The sequence below is a fragment of the Simochromis diagramma genome, unplaced genomic scaffold (genome assembly GCF_900408965.1).
Source record: "Simochromis diagramma unplaced genomic scaffold, fSimDia1.1 OVJJ01000021.1, whole genome shotgun sequence".
Lineage (NCBI taxonomy): Eukaryota > Metazoa > Chordata > Actinopteri > Cichliformes > Cichlidae > Simochromis > Simochromis diagramma.
The window spans coordinates 292,492-311,441 of NW_024387194.1; the positions used below are offsets into that span (position 1 = coordinate 292,492).

Consider the following 18,950-nt stretch of genomic DNA (forward strand, 5'->3'; position numbering starts at 1 on the left):
AAAATATAGGGTAGCATAGTCCTTACTGGAAAAATGAGGCTTGACATTAATCTCACTCAAGAAACATATCAGTGGAAATCTTGTGTTTCCATCGTCTAGGACCAACCTCCATCCTCCAAGATGGCAACACTTGCCCCACAGAGGGTTTGATCCCCTGGGTAGCAAACACCCAGGGGTCATGCTGCACGTTGCTTGATGCAGCAGTGGTGCCGTTATTGCATTCTTTACATTCTAGCATTAGTCAATTATGTTAGCTGAAACGTTTATTATGGTCCTAAAATAGTGCAAAAGTTATTATTGGCAATGCAGATAAAATATGCAGACTGATTAAACGCTACATTATGTAGTACAACAAACTGTCTTGGGTCAAAATGTAGCAGTAGTATAAAAATGTCAAATGTTAAAGCTTCAATTTTAAAACTGTATTTATTATTTTGAATACATAAATTTCAAGTTAGCAACACGTTTCAGAAATGTTAGGACAGAAGCCCGAGGGCAGCTGGGAGCCGAGGAGACCAACTACTGTAGCTGTTCAAACAAAATGTTGACCTCGTGGTGGCCGCGGCTCCGAGGCAGAGCTGGTGCTCTACCAGGTCGGCGACTTGATGCCTGGCTCCACCTGTCCATGTGTCACAGAATCCTTCAAGCAGATAATGAACCCCGAGGTCCGCTCATGGATCTCCCATCAAAGTGTGTGCGATTGTTATGTAAATGCGCTTTAGACAGATAAACGCATTGTGCGTGAATGAGTGAATGAAACGTGTAGAAAAAGTGCTTTGACAGCTCACACTGAGTAGTCCATTTACCATAATGTGCTAAAAGGTGCCCCCCCCCATACTTTTATTTATTTTTTTCCAAGATACAGTAAGAGAAATAGCAAGCAAGAAGAAAATAAACAGACAAAAAGCAAACAATGAATAAACTGAAAGCTAGCAGCTTTTAAGCTTTATCACTTCTGCATCATACAGTCCACGTTATAGTGCATCAGCCAGTATCATGACTTCCAGTTTATTTTATCTTCAACAATGACACCAGTACAGGACATGTACTGTCTGACAGGAAACCCGTCATCATGCTCTGCCACTATTCAACACAATAAAAGCTTTTAAAAACATTTCTGTACTTGTCATCATAAAATCTTAGTTACATAACAGTGAGTGTATTCATGTTTGGATACTGTTTAAAAATCAATGCTTTAGAAGGATTCTAGAGCTGAACCTGGTCTTGATGGCTGAGGTAGTAGGCTTGGCCTGGAGAAGCCCCTCTTTGGAAGTGCTACAGTAACTGATGGTAAGTGCACCATCCTTGCATGTGTCCTTCGTGGTGCTCATTGAAGACTGTTTTGTAGCACTTTTGGATTCATGGGCTATGTTGGTGCCGGCTCGTAAACTACTCTTCTTAATTTTCTTGCTGTTATCAGTACCCTTGGCACTGTGCCTGGAAAAAGAATTGGCTGGTGGGTCAGATGTCACTGAGTTAATAGCAGCTTTAGTTACACTAGTCCTAGCAGCAGCAGCCCTGGACTCATTAGCCCTGGCAGGTGGCTTTAAGATTGCAGAGTTCTGATGTTTTTGGAGTGTTTTCTCTCTCAGGTGTTTCCATACAACCTCACCAGCAGGCATGAGGTTATAGCTAGTGCTGACATTAGTGAGGCTTTCCCTTTGATCAGAGGCCTCCAGAGCAGCTGTGCTTGCCACAGGCAGCTTTTCTATATTTCCCTTTCCCCTCTCAAGTTTCACATCTCCAACATGCCCGTATCTTTTTTCTACAGCTTTCACATCGTGGTTATCAGAGTGTTTACACATGTTCACATAATCCTCTCCAACATTGTCCCCTTTCTGCTGAATCTCGTAAATATCACTCTCCTGTGAGACACGAGCATCTTTGTCCTGAGATGTCTGGCACTCATTTGATGAGTTTTTGTCCAAGGGAACCCGATTCGGAAGGACAGGGCTGGTGTCTGGTGGAAGGCCTCTCCTCCGTCTGGATAACCTCAGGACCACAGGGTTCTCATTCAGCCGTCTAGACACTGAACGTTTATTTAAACATGGAGTTTGGCATGAATTTCTTCCTGAATTGTGGAGAATACTGAAGGTCGTGTGGATGCTATAGTATTTAGAAAGCGTTGGGTGGCGAAGGTGCTGATGGTTAGCCTGATGGTGGTTGTGATGTAGGGGGTGGTACTTGTTGCTGCTTTCCTGGGCTCTGCTTTGGGGATGGCGCCTTGATTTGTATGTATTGCTTGGCCTTGTGCCTTGTTTGTTACCAACACCAGTTCTCGGCGTTAAAGGAATGACTGACGCTACACAGGAGGTTCTTTGCTCAGAGATTTTAGTAACCATGGCAACCTGCAACAGAGAGAAATTGTGATAGTCTGCATACTTCTGTGGATAATCATTTTTGTAGGCCTGAAGTTAGCATCACCCTGGTTTATGATGCTTAGATGTTTTGGTTTCACAGTAACTATGCAATGTTTGTTTAAATGCATTTGGCAACATATGAAGTCAACGACGCATCCAGAGGAACAACGCCACCATCACATGACTTTAGTGTTGGCATCACTGAGCCGTGATGACATAGCCCAGAGATTGAAACTAAATACGTTCACACACACAGACAAGGTGAGAGGCTTTCAGTCTGATCACAACTTAAATTTCTAGAGGTTTTAGTCACTTTCTGGACTGTTTTTTGTTTCTGAGATCTGTGTATAAGATGATGAAAGGAGGTGTCACCACTGTTCCTGTTTCTCTGTCCATTTATTTTAAGTGCTGATCCAACTATAGCCAACTATGGGGGGGTACACAACAGATAGTTCCCACGTCCATGGAGTAAAACTTGCATCCGATCGACGATTTACATTAATTAGTGATCGTAATTCCATCAAACTAACACTGATGTCCTTGGATTGTGGGAGGAAATCAGAGCATCCGGGGAGAATTATTTAACATCTATGACACTGGGGGGAGGACCCTCCAAACCCCCACAGTCTGTCTTGGGGATGTTTTTTTTTTAACTAATGCTAATCTCAAATGCAAAAGGGGTGCACACACACACGGGTGAAGAAATACTCCGATTTCCTTTGACATATAAGCTGTAGCAAAAATATACAAACACACAACACCAAAATAAAATAATGCTATGTTGGTGTATGGTAACAACAAACCAGAAGCAAAACAAACAAACAAACAAATCCATCATTTGTGTACACTAAAGATGATTCATATCTGCAGACCCAGTGTTTGGACTGTTTGTATCACTTACCAGCAACTTTAACTTTAGCTCTAGATGTCAGAGAGGCGACAGCTCTCTATGCATTTGTATTCAATATTGCACATGTCAGGTTAAATGTGACTGTTTCAGCTGTTTGGCAGCATTGACAGCAGTGCTGTGACTGTCAAAGAGCAGCTTTATTAATCCACACACACTCCAGTCAGTGGCCCTCTTCAGCCACCATCAGGTGCCACTGACAATGTGTCCAAGACCTTTTACTCTTCTCATTGAACTTAGTAAAAAACTGTTGACAAAGTCCAAAAGGAACAACCCCGGGTGTTAAAAGGACCTGTATGTTTATTAGTGTTTGGTTTCCATACCGATGATACAACAACACACTTTTCACACAAGCAAACGTGTAGTAAAGCATGACCAGACCTTGTTAGCCCTCTTGACATGAAGTAAGTGCTGGCGAGGTCTCAGGAGGTGTATCTGAGCGCCCTCTCGCCTGTCCCCCTCCACTCCCTTCTTCTGTTGCTTCCCTTCTCTTTCATCCCTGTCCATCCTTTTCTGTGCTCGAGCTGTTAAAGGGCAGGTGGATCTGAGCACAGCAGGGCTGGCAGGCCTCCTCTTCAGTGACCTGGAGTCACTGTGCACTGCAGGACAGGCACAGGAACTGAAACTATCATTTCAAATAGCAGCTAGAGTTTAAGGAGGAATAATACACTTGCAAAGAAAGATGCAGAAGTTTACAAAAACATTCCCAGCAGGCGAGTACCTGTTTTTCTACATAACATCCTGATTTTCTTCTCCTCAGCTGGAGCCTTGTGACAGGAAGGCAAACGCTGACTGTCACCTGGCTCCCTGTCTCGCTTACTTGTTAAGAATGCCATGTTGCGCGGTAATGCTGCTGAACCTGAAGTGAAAGAGGAAATGGCATCATCAACTGTGCGTGTCATGTCCCTTTTTTATTTTTAATCTCCGTAGTCTCTCACAGAGTTACTTCACCAAAACAGTTTAAAGAGGCAAAAAGATGCTCTGAGAAACACTGTGCAGCCTGACTCTGCTATCAACACAGTGCAAACAACTTAGCTGCTACCAGCTAGCTTCACTGTTACACTTAACTGTCGGCTGATGTTCCACTAACTGCTTTAGCAACACAATGTAACCCACATCTCCTCCAGCACTCATGCTCAACATGTGCATGAATACCAGCTGTTGTGATCATCACAAGTGATTTCTCTGATAAACGCATCAGAGGGAAACTTAGGGTTAATGTCTTGCCCGAGGATATTTGGCACGCAGGCCGGAGCAGCCAGGGATCGCACCATCAACCCTCCAGTTAGTAGATGAGCTGTACAGGCCGGATAAAACTTTTAAAACAATTTCATTTCCTGCATCCATTTTTTTATGTCAAACAGGGAACTCAGAGGAGCGGCAAAGGCAGGACAAACAAGGACAGGCTGGAAATTACTACAACTGCAACAACATCAGGTTGTGTTGCTCGCAATAAATCAGAATATATTCTGTACGGTGGTGAATTATGTGAGTAGCGTATTTTTCTGTTAAAAGTGTGGAAAAAGACGAGTAAGCAGGCCGTGTGCCCTCTCTGCTGATATGAGTGAATAGTCTCAGTTTTTTCCTCACTTTCTCTCATGATGGTAATTATTCAAGTAACATATCTGCGTATTATTTATATGATGATTTTATGAATAATATACAATATTTATATGATTAATGTGTGTAAGAAGTATCAAACATTCATGCTGTAATCACAAGGCCCAGCCCAAACGAGGGGAAAATGGCAATATACTCCCTTGCACTGATTTATTTGGCGCCACTGACAAAAAATGAGGTTACACTCTTTGTTGATGGCTTAAGCTAATGCAGGAGGGTTCACAGAGGGAATGTCAACAGATACAATTACCACACACAGCCCATCTTATTTGAACCGGACCAGTGAAACTAAGTTCAGTTGTGTCACAGTCTTTCTACATTATAAACAAATGCTTCATTCATTCAGCATAACCCTTTGGGCTTAAACTTAAAGAAATAAATGTGTAAAATCACAGAAATCTATAATCAAATTACTTTGATGTGTTGTGAGTAGCCATGTAAGAGTTTTTATCAGTCAACAAAACTTTTAAAATTACAGATAAAAGTCCAAAGCTGAATTACCCCTCCACAAAAAAATCCAGTGGGCCAGATTGGAGCCCTAGCCGGGCCGATGTTTGATATTCCTGGTCCACAATCAATATGCCACCTAGGAAACATCTAGATGACCCAAAAGTCATCAAAAGTGCACACTTCTGACAGAACAGGGAACTGGTGGAACAACAGAAGTTAGATTTGACCCTACAGATATATGGATAAATGATTTATGGATGATTTATGGATGATTTATGGATGATTTATGGATGATTTATGGATAAATGATTTAAATGAAAAAATTGTGTTGAGTTTCATGTGACAAATGAGCCTAAAGACTTTATTTTCCTTGCAGGTTCAGGTTGCTTGGAGTGCATCCAAGGTTATGAGTTTTTACATTTTGTCTGGCTACACGGGGGGTTGCATCCAAAAGGGGTCATTGTTTAAACACCAGTGAAGATTGTCCACAGTGGGACTCCTGATTAGAGAGGAAATAGGCAGGGATCGAGAAATGAGGGAAGGGACAGACGGACGGACAGACGGACGGATAACCAGATCTCTCTCAGGCTGCTGAGGGCTGCAGTCCTTCTTCCTAATCTCCGTGTGCTCACAATTATGTCCAAAGTTAGTTAGACAAAGAAAGTATTTTTGTCGATATTCGCCTGAAGTGCAGACTTTCAGATTTAATTCAGTGGGTTTAAAAAAAAAATCGATATGACATCGTATGATATGATACGCTGATTCAAATGGTATTTACAGCTTTCATTGTAAATGAGGCCAAAGGGATCTTTGTGCATTCGGCTGTAAGACCAAAATAAACCCATCAGAGTTACCAAAGAGCTTAGGAGCAGTCAGGTCTACATTCTCAAAAAGGTGAATCCTGGCCAGCTCAGCAACATCAAAGGCTTGGAAACCACAGAAAAAACCAACGTGGATGACACAGAGACAAATATCCTGCTGGGCTCTGAGAGTTCGAACGACCCATCGTCCAATGAGTAGATAACATCCTCAGCTACAGCCACCCCTGTGCACAGCCTGGTCACGTGAGAGCAGCTTCCGTGTTTTCAGCTTACCTCTTAAACAGAGAAAAGACAAAAAGTCCTCAGTCTTAGGGCGACGTTTGGTCAGACAGGTGACTACAGCCAGGCTGTGGGAGTGGGTATTCTGTGCCGACGTCATCAGCACCAATGGTCCTGGAGAGCTGGGTGGGGACTGAGCAAACTTTCTCTGTGCGTGCAGCCGAGGTCTGCATACATACATCAAGTCAAACCAAACAAGTGCATTTATTAATAATGCAACAAACATTTAATCCTAATCTCTCGTAAGCCACAGTTCAGTGACGACAGAGACTTTAAATGAATTTAGTCTCAAAGTGAATTTCATTTTCTTGATGAAACACAATGAGAGGATTCGTTTTAGAAACTGTTGTGCTGTTGTACACAGATGGAGCAAATCACAAAGTATAAATATTCATCTGTTGCACCAACTCAGGTTCAGTGAGTGATACAGCATCACTCGAGCAGATGAGTGCATACTTTTGGCAACACTGTGTTTATTAAAATCTATTCAACCTCTTGGGATGTGTTTTTTGTTTAAAAATCAGCTTCTGATGTTGGAACATCACAAGTTTGAGAAGCATAATCACAACACACACAAAAACACACTCGTGCCTACCTGTTTTTGGCACAATCATCTTCATCACCACGACTGCTGGTAGGATGGCGTTGTTGCGTCTGTAAGGACCAGCTCCAGTTTGGACCAGCAGCCCGACGCTTGATCGCAGTGTTAACTACAGAGCCTTAAGAGAACAGGCACAAGCCCAGCTGTGTGAGAACTGACCTCCACCTACAGTGTCATGACAATCAAAGTAATAACACGTGATGACACAGACAATCTGCTCGTGGCTAAAGTTTGGGACCAAAACGCTGTTTACTTCCAGCGAGCCTCCAAATAACCCCAAAAACAACATTAGACACACATGCACGCTTGTTGTGTTACTCACCACAGACACTTGTTGGGGTGTGCGACCTCAGAGTCCTGGCTGAGAGAGCAGCTCTCAGTGGCATCTTTGTGTTTTTAGATCTGCACATGTTGTTCAGTGAGTGTGTGCGTTGAGCAGTGTCTGTGCGTTTTGCAGGTTTGGGGTATTTTGAGTTCTGCAGCGACAGCGTGTTTTGTGTTTTATTTGAGCGTAGCGTCCTGGTAGAAGACGTCTTCTGGTCCGTGCAAGTACGCTGCCGAGTGTGTGCAACTTTCCTTTTACACAATTTCATCTGAGTTTGTGTGTTCCGTAGTATCCGAGTACATTTACTTTCTGGAGAGTGCGAGACCCAATTCAAGTGAGCTGTCTGCCGTTTGTTTGCGTGTTCAGCGTGCAGGCGCTTTGAAACGTGCAGGTTTTGTGCAGTACGTGTGTTCGCCTGTGTGTATGTATTTAGCTGTTTGCATGTGAGTCTTTGCTGTTGTGTGTGCATGTTTTTTCTTGCTTGTGTTTTCTTGTGTGCATTAGGTTTTGTCAGTGTCTTTTGCAGAGCATGTGGACACTTGTGTATGTGTGCGTGAGTGTGTGCAGCACGGTGTTTGTCTCTGTATTCCCTGAGAGAAAGGAAGAGAACTTTGCGGACCAGACGTTCTTCACACCACGGCATCCCGTCACTGATGTCCTGCACCACAAAAACAGTGTCTTCACCTTTAGTTCCACGGATTTTGGGGCATCAACACAATTTTTATTTTATCTGTTTACTAAAACGTATTGATGTTACAGGTACAAGTGAAATGTTTCATCCTGAAATCTGAAACATACTTGGCCTGTGGGGAACATTCTGCCAACTGTGACTTCTCTGACTAGTCTGAAACTGAGTTATGTGGGGATTTACTCAAATACACTTTTCACTTCAATGTTATTTACACAGCGCCAAATCACAACAACAGTCACCTCAAGGTGCTTTATACTGTAAGGTAGACCCTACAATGATATAGACACAGAGAAAAACCCAACAATCATATGAGCCCCTATGAGCAAGCACTTTGGCGACAGTGGGAAGGAAAAACTCCCTTTTAACAGGAAGAAACCTCCAGCAGAACCAGGCTCAGGGAGGGGCGGGGCCATCTGCTGCGACCTGTTGGGGTGAGAATCCAATAATCCAAACAAACAAGCAAGTCTACCTCTGAAAAGCTCAGAAAGTGGCCCAGTCAGGTTCAGACTTAAATCAAATTGAGATGCTTTGGTATGACCTTAAACAGGCTGTTCATGCCGAAAAAGCCCTCCAATGAAGAGAGCCAAATCCTTCCACAGCCAAGTGAAAAGACTACTTGCCTCAGACCTGATTGCAGTTCTTGCTGCTGGCACAACCAATGTTTAGGTTTCAGGTGCAATGACTTTTTCCTCCGTTAATAAATCAAATTATTATTTAAAAACTGCATTTTGGATTTACTTATATTATCTTTGTCTGATATTAAAATTTCTTTGATGATCTGAAACAAAAAAAGTAATCAGGAAGAGGCCACATACACTTTAAAGAGGAAAGACAGTTTACTTACATATCTTTTTCTGATGACGTTCCGCTTGGGTCTGTCTGTACTCATGTTGCTCAGCAGAGAGTCTCTGTGTTTTGCCTGTGCTATGTTTTCACTGCAGGTGCTGGAATAAACATTCGTCTGCTTCTTTCTAGATGAGAAGAATTACGAAATGCTCCTATTAAAAAAAGCCACTGGACAGGGCTGCAGTAGAGAGTCACAGTATTCAATATGACTTCAAGTAATTTTAAAATCAGTCCATTATGTGGCACAGAGTCACTCATGGTGTGCAAAACCACCAGCTAGTCAAGAAACAGTCGTCTAAAGGAGCAGTGAATCTCACTGGAGACACAGCAGCACTGCGTCTATCTGATGACACAGGTGAGCCAGGAAAGCGCACTGATTACTCTTCAATACCTGAGGGGAAAAGATTTAATTAGGATAAATTAGACAGCCTGGTTCAAATACAATTCCAAGTGCAGATTGCGTGGAAGAAGACATGCAACTGCCACGGAAACAGACAATTCTTCAACAGACATGAAGTTGTGCTGAGATCTAGACTTGTAGTCCTAAACCAAGACAAAGACAATACCAAGACCAGAGGGTATCAAGACCAAGACAAAGTCGAGACGAGACCAAGACCGAGACAAAAGTCTTTAAACTGCAGCCAGATGCTGCTTCGTTTACAGGTGTCAGGCATATTTATGTGTTTTTGCGATGCACAGCCCTCCTCACTGCTGTCTACTGTCTCACTCACTTACTGAGAGGACGGACGCACGCTCCACTTTTCTGTCGCGTCCATCACCTTCTCTGTTTTTCGCACAATGATATTATCCTATATCCTCGCATGTGATTGGCCACAATATGGAGGGATTGGAGCATAGCTAAGCCGCTGTGTGAGAGCTGAGCAGCCAAAGGAAATTAAGCGAGGAACGGCTCTCGCTCAAGGGGAGTCGACTCTTCTGATTCACTACTAAGCACTCTGTAAGCACGGCTCTTAGAGCTGATGCTTTTGCGCATGACACATTATCGAACGTTACGGTGTGTCTCATGGATACTGTTGACTCCAAATCTCCCGACCACTATGTCGATCTGAGACAGCGAGACCAAGACAAGACCATCTCTGTCTGATCAAGCCATCCTAATCATGATAACTACCCTAATTGTCACACGTCCGTTTTCTCGTGTAGGTCACATTGACAATTTATAATTCATGATGAAGTTATTATAAACATCAGGGTGACAGGCTGTAAACATGAAATCGTGCAGCTGCTCAGAGTGTTGTCAGGCTGCAGGACGGTCGCTCTCCGTTTTTCCTCTCACATGGTCTACTTCTGACAGGAAGTAACCATGGTTACAGGAGGATGCTCTCAAACCCTCGTGATCTAAAAGAGCTCAGGTTATTGATGCAAAATCCAACTGTACCCCAGTACTAAAACCTCATGAAAGAAGTATACTGTCTCAGATGCGCGTAATTTCTAGGGGGTTATGACCCCCCAATAAGCAGACCCACAGTTATCCAGTCAATTCAGTAGGAATAAACAGCAACAGACTGAGCCACGTTAATTAGCTTTTCTGCAGTCTGGTTGAATAATTGGTCGAGTCAGAATATAAAATAAGTTAATACATAGCATGGCTTAAATAATCACATCAAAAACTATAGATCTGTTTGATTGACACGTGCTGATTACATTCTTCATATAACCAGGACAGATGAGAGCACAGGGAGCAGCAGATTGGTTAGACACCCAAGGACAGGAAAAGGGACGGAGAGGCGAGCATCAAACGGACCTGCAAGCAGCCACACAGGAGCCATTGTGGCTGAATAAAAACAGGAGCTATGGGGGTACTGACCAAAGTGCTTAAAGCACACACATGTTGATACAGCACTTTATTACTGTGTGGTCCATTTGCTGTTAAAAATGCTTATATTGATGAACTGCAGCAGCTGTGTTACTTTCAGTAGTTCATATTTTTATAATATCACAATTTTAACTTCCTTTGTAAAACCAGTTAATTTGCAGTGTTAGACCATGTATGTGACTGGTCAAATCTGCCAGGGCTGCCCCTTTCATAGGACCATCCTCATGACTGGTTTGGAAAACGTGGCTCAAGCTATCGAGCTGATAAACTCTTGGACCACATACTGTATCCTGATTGCCAGTGTCAGCAAAGTGAAGCCAGATAGAGGAAAGCTATCCTGGCTATGTTCAGCCTGCTTTGTAGTGCAGGGACCAGAGGAACCAGGCCAGCATGCTGTTGTTGTTCACCGACTTGCAGCTTGAGACCTGACTCAAGTCAAGTTTGAAAATGATTTCAAATGTAAATAATCCTAGCAGCAGATGTCTGTCTCCTTCTGGGCTATCTGCAGTATGTTTCTATATCTAGTCCTGTTCTGTGCACACACCTTCTCTCGGCCAACATATTTACAAGCTCTAATGAACGGGTGAAACTGGAAATATGGTAGGCTATGAGAGAGCATACGAAAGACCTATGTGGTAAGAGGTTGTAGGGACAGTAGGACTCAGAGTACAAACAAAGCTCCATTCAGCTGACTTTCATTATTTTGCCAGCGTTTTATGTGGGTTATAGCATTTCGTTCAATTCAAAGGCTTTCAGAGACAGCATATTGATACTGCCAAGTCAGTACATTAATTTAAACTCAATAGCTTACAGTGGGAATTATGAAATATGAATCAAATAATATCTCCCAACCCCACTACTGTAACCTCTCACTATACAGGGAGTGCAGAATTATTAGGCAAGTTGTATTTTTGAGGAATAATGTTATTATTGAACAACAACCATGTTCTCAATGAACCCAAAAAACTCATTAATATCAAAGCTGAATGTTTTTGGAAGTAGTTTTTAGTTTGTTTTTAGTTTTAGCTATTTTAGGGGGATATCTGTGTGTGCAGGTGACTATTACTGTGCATAATTATTAGGCAACTTAACAAAAAACAAATATATACCCATTTCAATGATTTATTTTTACCAGTGACACCAATATAACATCTCCACATTCACAAATATACATTTCTGACATTCAAAAACAAAACAAAAACAAATCAGCGACCAATATAGCCACCTTTCTTTGCAAGGACACTCAAAAGCCTGCCATCCATGGATTCTGTCAGTGTTTTGATCTGTTCACCATCAACATTGCGTGCAGCAGCAACCACAGCCTCCCAGACACTGTTCAGAGAGGTGTACTGTTTTCCCTCCTTGTAAATCTCACATTTGATGATGGACCACAGGTTCTCAATGGGGTTCAGATCAGGTGAACAAGGAGGCCATGTCATTAGTTTTTCTTCTTTTATACCCTTTCTTGCCAGCCACGCTGTGGAGTACTTGGACGCGTGTGATGGAGCATTGTCCTGCATGAAAATCATGTTTTTCTTGAAGGATGCAGACTTCTTCCTGTACCACTGCTTGAAGAAGGTGTCTTCCAGAAACTGGCAGTAGGACTGGGAGTTGAGCTTGACTCCATCCTCAACCCGAAAAGGCCCCACAAGCTCATCTTTGATGATACCAGCCCAAACCAGTACTCCACCTCCACCTTGCTGGCGTCTGAGTCGGACTGGAGCTCTCTGCCCTTTACCAATCCAGCCACGGGCCCATCCATCTGGCCCATCAAGACTCACTCTCATTTCATCAGTCCATAAAACCTTAGAAAAACCAGTCTTGAGATATTTCTTGGCCCAGTCTTGACGTTTCAGCTTGTGTGTCTTGTTCAGTGGTGGTCGTCTTTCAGCCTTTCTTACCTTGGCCATGTCTCAGAGTATTGCACACCTTGTGCTTTTGGGCACTCCAGTGATGTTGCAGCTCTGAAATATGGCCAAACTGGTGGCAAGTGGCATCTTGGCAGCTGCACGCTTGACTTTTCTCAGTTCATGGGCAGTTATTTTGCGCCTTGGTTTTTCCACACGCTTCTTGCGACCCTGTTGACCATTTTGAATGAAACGCTTGATTGTTCGATGATCACGCTTCAGAAGCTTTGCAATTTTGAGACTGCTGCATCCCTCTGCAAGATATCTCACTATTTTTGACCTTTCTGAGCCTGTCAAGTCCTTCTTTTGACCCATTTTGCCAAAGGAAAGGACGTTGCCTAATAATTATGCACACCTGATATAGGGTGTTGATGTCATTAGACCACACCCCTTCTCATTACAGAGATGCACATCACCTAATATGCTTAATTGGTAGTAGGCTTTCGAGCCTATACAGCTTGGAGTAAGACAACATGCATGAAGAGGATGATGTGGACAAAATACTCATTTGCCTAATAATTCTGCACTCCCTGTACTTCTGTCCTCGCTTAACACAAGAGCCTAGCTGTACTGTAAATGCATTCAGACAGATTTACAGCAACCATTACCCCAGGCTCAAGTTTGTTTCTTATCATGGAGGTAGCTAACCTAAGGCAGTTAAACCATCATGTGATTATGCTGTGATTAATTCTCTCATTAGCAGCAATAACGCCGGGCACTCCGCTAAAATCCCCGTGGAAAGGACTAGAGATGGCTATGTATAAGTTCATAGCCAAGTTTAAAAAAAACAAACAAACACTAAAGCTATTCTGTTACACCTGTATGCAAAAAACCACTGATCAGCAAAGCTGATCAATCTAATAAACTTAACCCTGCACCATCCTCCCTATTCTGGTATTTTAAAGAGTACTTAGCAGAAAAATTAAACAACCTAAATAATAGGGTTGCAAACTCCTAGCAAAAAAGATAATAGGGAACCACCCCCACCACCCTCGTGGCGCTTAATCGACGTAATCAACTTTAATTTGATGCACGTGGGGGGAAAAAAATGCACAGAAATCAATAACTTTTCTACAATAATTAAATAGATTCAACATCTTTCTTCAACAGAACTGCAGACTGCACAAATGGTATCTTCCCAAAGGAAAAAGTACTCTAGCTTACTAGGGTATATTAGACTTAACAGTTACTATATACAGTAACGGACTTCTATACATTTTACATCAGATTAAAACTTTGGGTGTAAGATTCAGATAATTATTTATTAAAAGCTCGACATTTTAAATGAGAATAAGAAAGAAAAGTATGTCTTTGTGCCCCCTTTTCCCTGTTAATGCCCTATCGGCCCCCCTGGCTAAACTTTGCTAGATCCGCCCCTGCACAGTTACCAGCGTCAGCTACGTAGAAAAAGATCCTCGAGTAGAAAGTAATATTAAATAAATTCTAACAACAGCTGATCAAGCTTAAACGTGCTGCTGTTGTTCAGCCGCTGGTTTCCTCTTTCTGGTGCAAAGTGGGACAAAAACAAACGAGAGAGACGGACTCGCGACAGAAAAGCCGATCAGCTGATCATTGATCAGGGAGGGGGGGGCAGTCGCTCCATATATCGGTTGTTAAGCTTAACGCTGGAATGCTTTACAGACATTCAGAGATGAACTTACACACTTGCTTTACTTCTCTCTGGGATCACTTCCTCTGAGATGCCGGTTTGGTAGCGAGGCTACAAATGCTCAACCAGACCGCCGACAGGTCTCGCGCCGCAGCCGCTCTATCACGTGAGCACACTGCTCCGACTGCTAAGGTTATGAGCTGAGTTATGTCGCAAGTTTTGTGAGGTGCTTTCGTGATATTTAATTTAATCGGATTATATATATTTTTTTATTTCTCTCCGATATCCGATCCAGTAATTTAGGTCACTATCGGACCGATACCGAGACGTAATATCGGATCAGTCCATCCCTAGAAAGGACCACGCTTCGTGTCTCACTCACTGATTTTGCACCTCATGTAATCCTACCACCTACACTCACTCAGCACCTGTAACAAACCACACATGTAGCGTGCAGTACAACATGCTGCAAATAGCCGAGTACCGGCCTGCAGCCCTCTGGCTTCTCCCACACCCTGACACGGACACTCCCGTACCGCTACAACGGGAACTAACATGCGCGGGTGGATGGGTTTATTTCTGAGGCGCTTCCAGCCCTGACGACTGAGCAGTCTGCGGATCATTAAACAAACGCAGATGAACGAACAACACACAACGTGTCTTCCACTGAGCATGTTCCCTTTAACAAAGCAGGCATTAATAAAAGAAAACACGCACCCCATCCAGGATCCCCGGCCTGCAGCATGGACACATCTAGGATCTGAGAGAACGGCACACAGACCAGCTCACAGCTTCACCGACTAACAGCAGCTCATGTCAGCTGTCCCCCCGCTCCCCTGGGCTGTTATTCCCGTAGAGCTGGAGGTTGGAGTCGGCCCCTGCACGGCTCCTCAGCGCAGTGAGGAAGCACCGACTGCGGTCATGTGAGCCGCTGTTACCAGACAGGCTAGAGCCGCTGAACCGAGAGCCGCGTCAGCAGACGCTCAGAACGCAGAGTCGTCACGTGGTTCAGCGTGAGTTTCCGTCCCTTTTCACGTGGGTCATATGTTTTGTTTTTAACAGGTTCCCCGCAGCGCTGTCTCCCACGTACAATCATACAATTTTATAGTTTTAACCGTGTTTAATAAAGGAAAGCTTTTAATTGTTTTTAGGTGCTACTTGTCGTGTTTTCAATAAAACATCAGTAGCAGTGAGCAAGCTTCTTTATTTTAACGTGGCTCACATCCATGCACGCAAACATAACCTGCCGCTGCTTCTACGACAGTCTATATCACAATTTGGTTAGACAGCCCCCTAGTGGTGAAGCTGAACTACCCACATGACTCCTATCAACACACTACTGTTACATGTTTCATTTTATTTTGTATTAACATTAAACCCATTTTAACTGACTGTATGCCTACGGCTCTGTCCTATTGAAATAGGCACCTACCACCCCACATGGAAAAGATATAAATCTTATAAAGTTTGTATCTGTCTTGTGTGAAACCTGCATGAAAAGCATACAAGAGTGAAAACAGATACAAGATCCATTGAAAAATTATATAAATGAAACTTGTATGTTTTGGAAACTTACTAAAACAATATATGAAAGTAATGAGAAAGTGGCCACTTTCATGAGTAAACCTTATGCAAGTCTTTTATAAGTTTTTACTATTTCTTTTCCATATGGGACAGGTCACACTGTGGTTATTAAGATAAATGTGATAAGCATTTTGGCCTGTGTGCTGAGATGCTGCATATATTTTGTCACACTATGGTGGGCAGTGCTCTCTATTATACTGCTGTGTGTTGGTGGTGCGGCGTGACAGACAAAAACACCAAGCAGCTGGACGAGCTGGTGAAAAAAGCCAGCTCAGTGCTTGGCAGGAGGCTCGCTGGTCTTACATAGGACTGTGGTGGAGACCCCCGAAGCCCCAAATAAAGTCTCTCTATCTTACACATTTAACTTAGCTAAAAAAATGTTTTTTTCTGTTCATCCTGTATTTATTGCATTTTTATTCCCAATTTCAACTTTTTTTTGTTTATTATTGTGTTTGCAGTCACATGGTTTTATTATATTTTCTTCAAGGAGATAAGCAGAAACATTTTTAAGTAAGTAAAATGATATTTATTTAGCAGCTTTCAAGACAGAGATCACAAGTGCTTCACAAAAAAATACCAGAGCATTTAAAAGAAAGCAAACAGAAGAAAGTTAACCAAATGCAACTCCAAAAAGATGATTTTTGTTTTTTTGTTTTTTTTGTTTTGCAGCATGGTGGTTAGCACTGTTGCCGCACAGCAAGAAGGTCCTGAGTTCAATTCCACCATCAGGCCGGGGTCTTTCTGTGTGGAGTTTGCATGTTCTCCCCGTGTTTGCGTGGGTTCTCTCCGGGTACTCCGGCTTCCTCCCACCGTCCAAAGACATGCAGCTTGTGGGGATAGGTTAATTGGATAATCCAAATTACCACTAGGTGTGAATGTGCGAGTGAATGTGAGTGCGAATGGTTGTCTGTCCCTGTGTGTTGGCCCTGCGACAGACTGGCGACCTGTCCAGGGTGTACCCCGCCTCTCGCCCTATGACAGCTGGGATAGGCTCCAGCGCCCCCCGCAACCCTGAAAAGGATAAGCGGAAGTGAATGGATGGATGATTTTTGTTTTAGTTAAGACCATCCAGCAAAGAATATACAGAGGCTAAGACAAATCAAAAAGAATTGGGTGTTGAACAGAGATAAAAATGTCCTCAGAATAAATAGAAACAATATTTAAACCCAAAGTAAAAACAAGGTCCTGTGTGTGTCCTTTGTGTTGTGTGGGGCTGGACACATGCTGGCTAAAATGAAAAGAATCCATAATGCTGATAAAACCTCTGGCAAAGGGGTTGGCGTCATCATCAACATGTATGATTAAAATATAAGTAATACATTCAATATCAACAACTATAAGCAGTCTGGACAGCTTCATAGTGGAGGATAACAAGTCAATGAACTCCAAAAAAAAAGCTACTGGGCCGAGTGGACGATACACCACAGCATAATAAAAAGGATCCTTATTCTCGACTTTAATCAGCTCTAGTTCAAACGAAGGAAAATGTCCAACATTCGCTGAACGGCAGGAGAAACAGCCGTGAAAAAACCCCACAGCAAGACCTCCTCCATGACCAGACACCCGAGGCTTGCTGATGAAGAAATAGCTGTGTGGGCAAAGTTCAATGAGGGACAAATAGTCACTCTGCCAGGGCTCAGTCAGAAATAAATAATGATTTTTTTGGGGGGAAAATATCAAATAATTCAGCAAGAAAGATTTATTAGTCATGGATAGGCTATGGCCACACCCTCTAACAGATCATTACATGAAGGAACCTTTTAAATACAAGCGCGCTCATGCTCTTACGTGCTGCACAATAATGTTTAATATTTAGTATTTACTGTTATATTCACATAGATTATCGTGATGTTGTTTATTATATTGCTCTCTTTTTCCCTTGTTTTCTCTTTTTTCTTTCTCAACAGGTGATTTCTCCCCTTTCTTTCCCCCAGTCAAGTCTGTCCCGTGTAGCAAGTGAAAATAAAATAAAATAAACAATAAAAGCAAAGGTGAATCATATAGAGCAGGGGTCCCCAATCCCAGTCCACGAGGGCCGGTGTCCTGCAGGTTTTAGATCTCACTCTGGGTCAACACACCTGAATCACATGATTAGTTCATTACCAGGCCTCTGGAGAACTTCAGGACACGTTGAGGAGGTCATTTATCCATTTAAATCAGCTGTGATGGATCAAGAAGACATCTAAAACCTGCAGGGACACTGGCCCTCGTGGACTGAGATTGGGGACCCCTGATATAGACCAATACAGCAAGGCTGGGATGGTCCATTTGGTAAAGTAAATCCGTTGGGCATCTTTCTTTGCCTTTAGACAATAATTCTGATGGCAAAAGAACCAAACGGGACAGGCAGTCTCGTCATGCATTGAAAAGCACCAGGGTGTGCGAGGTAGAAGCCTTATTATTAGCAGGATCTCGAGTTAGGGGGTGTAATTACTCAGGGTTTGGGCCGATTCCACTCACCGCATGATCCCAGAGACCCGAGCCCTGTGTATCCAAGCAGGGGCGTGAAAGACAAATTCCCCTCCATGAAAATTTTCTGAGTACAGGTAACAAGACACACTCGATGTTGCGTACCAGCCACACCCCGCTGCCAGAACAGCCTTAAATACTCTCAGCTGTTAAGGACTAAACCATTATTTACTCTCAGGTGAGTTTACCAAATTCTAACATTCCATAAACATTGTACAGTACACAATCTCAATAAATAAAAAATACACATACAGGGAGTGCAGAATTATTAGGCAAATGAGTATTTTGTCCACATCATCCTCTTCATGCATGTTGTCTTACTCCAAGCTGTATAGGCTCGAAAGCCTACTACCAATTAAGCATATTAGGTGATGTGCATCTCTGTAATGAGAAGGGGTGTGGTCTAATGACATCAACACCCTATATCAGGTGTGCATAATTATTAGGCAACGTCCTTTCCTTTGGCAAAATGGGTCAAAAGAAGGACTTGACAGGCTCAGAAAGGTCAAAAATAGTGAGATATCTTGCAGAGGGATGCAGCAGTCTCAAAACTGCAAAGCTTCTGAAGCGTGATCATCGAACAATCAAGCGTTTCATTCAAAATAGTCAACAGGGTCGCAAGAAGCGTGTGGAAAAACCAAGGC

At 42.9% G+C, this 18,950-nt stretch overlaps 1 protein-coding gene across 1 annotated transcript; it reads right to left on the bottom strand.

Annotated features, from left to right (window-relative positions):
* Positions 1-407: 407 nt before the first annotated feature.
* On the bottom strand, positions 408-15,251 carry LOC120745217. The gene is made up of 8 exons (XM_040049939.1): positions 14,971-15,251; positions 8,899-9,025; positions 7,361-8,021; positions 7,033-7,156; positions 6,432-6,604; positions 3,989-4,126; positions 3,649-3,866; positions 408-2,348 (listed from the first exon to the last, which is right to left on the bottom strand). The coding sequence occupies exons 1-8, from the start codon at positions 14,973-14,975 to the stop codon at positions 1,188-1,190; spliced, it is 2,607 nt and encodes an 868-aa protein (XP_039905873.1). The 5' UTR covers positions 14,976-15,251; the 3' UTR covers positions 408-1,187.
* Between the last annotated feature and the right edge of the window lie 3,699 nt (positions 15,252-18,950).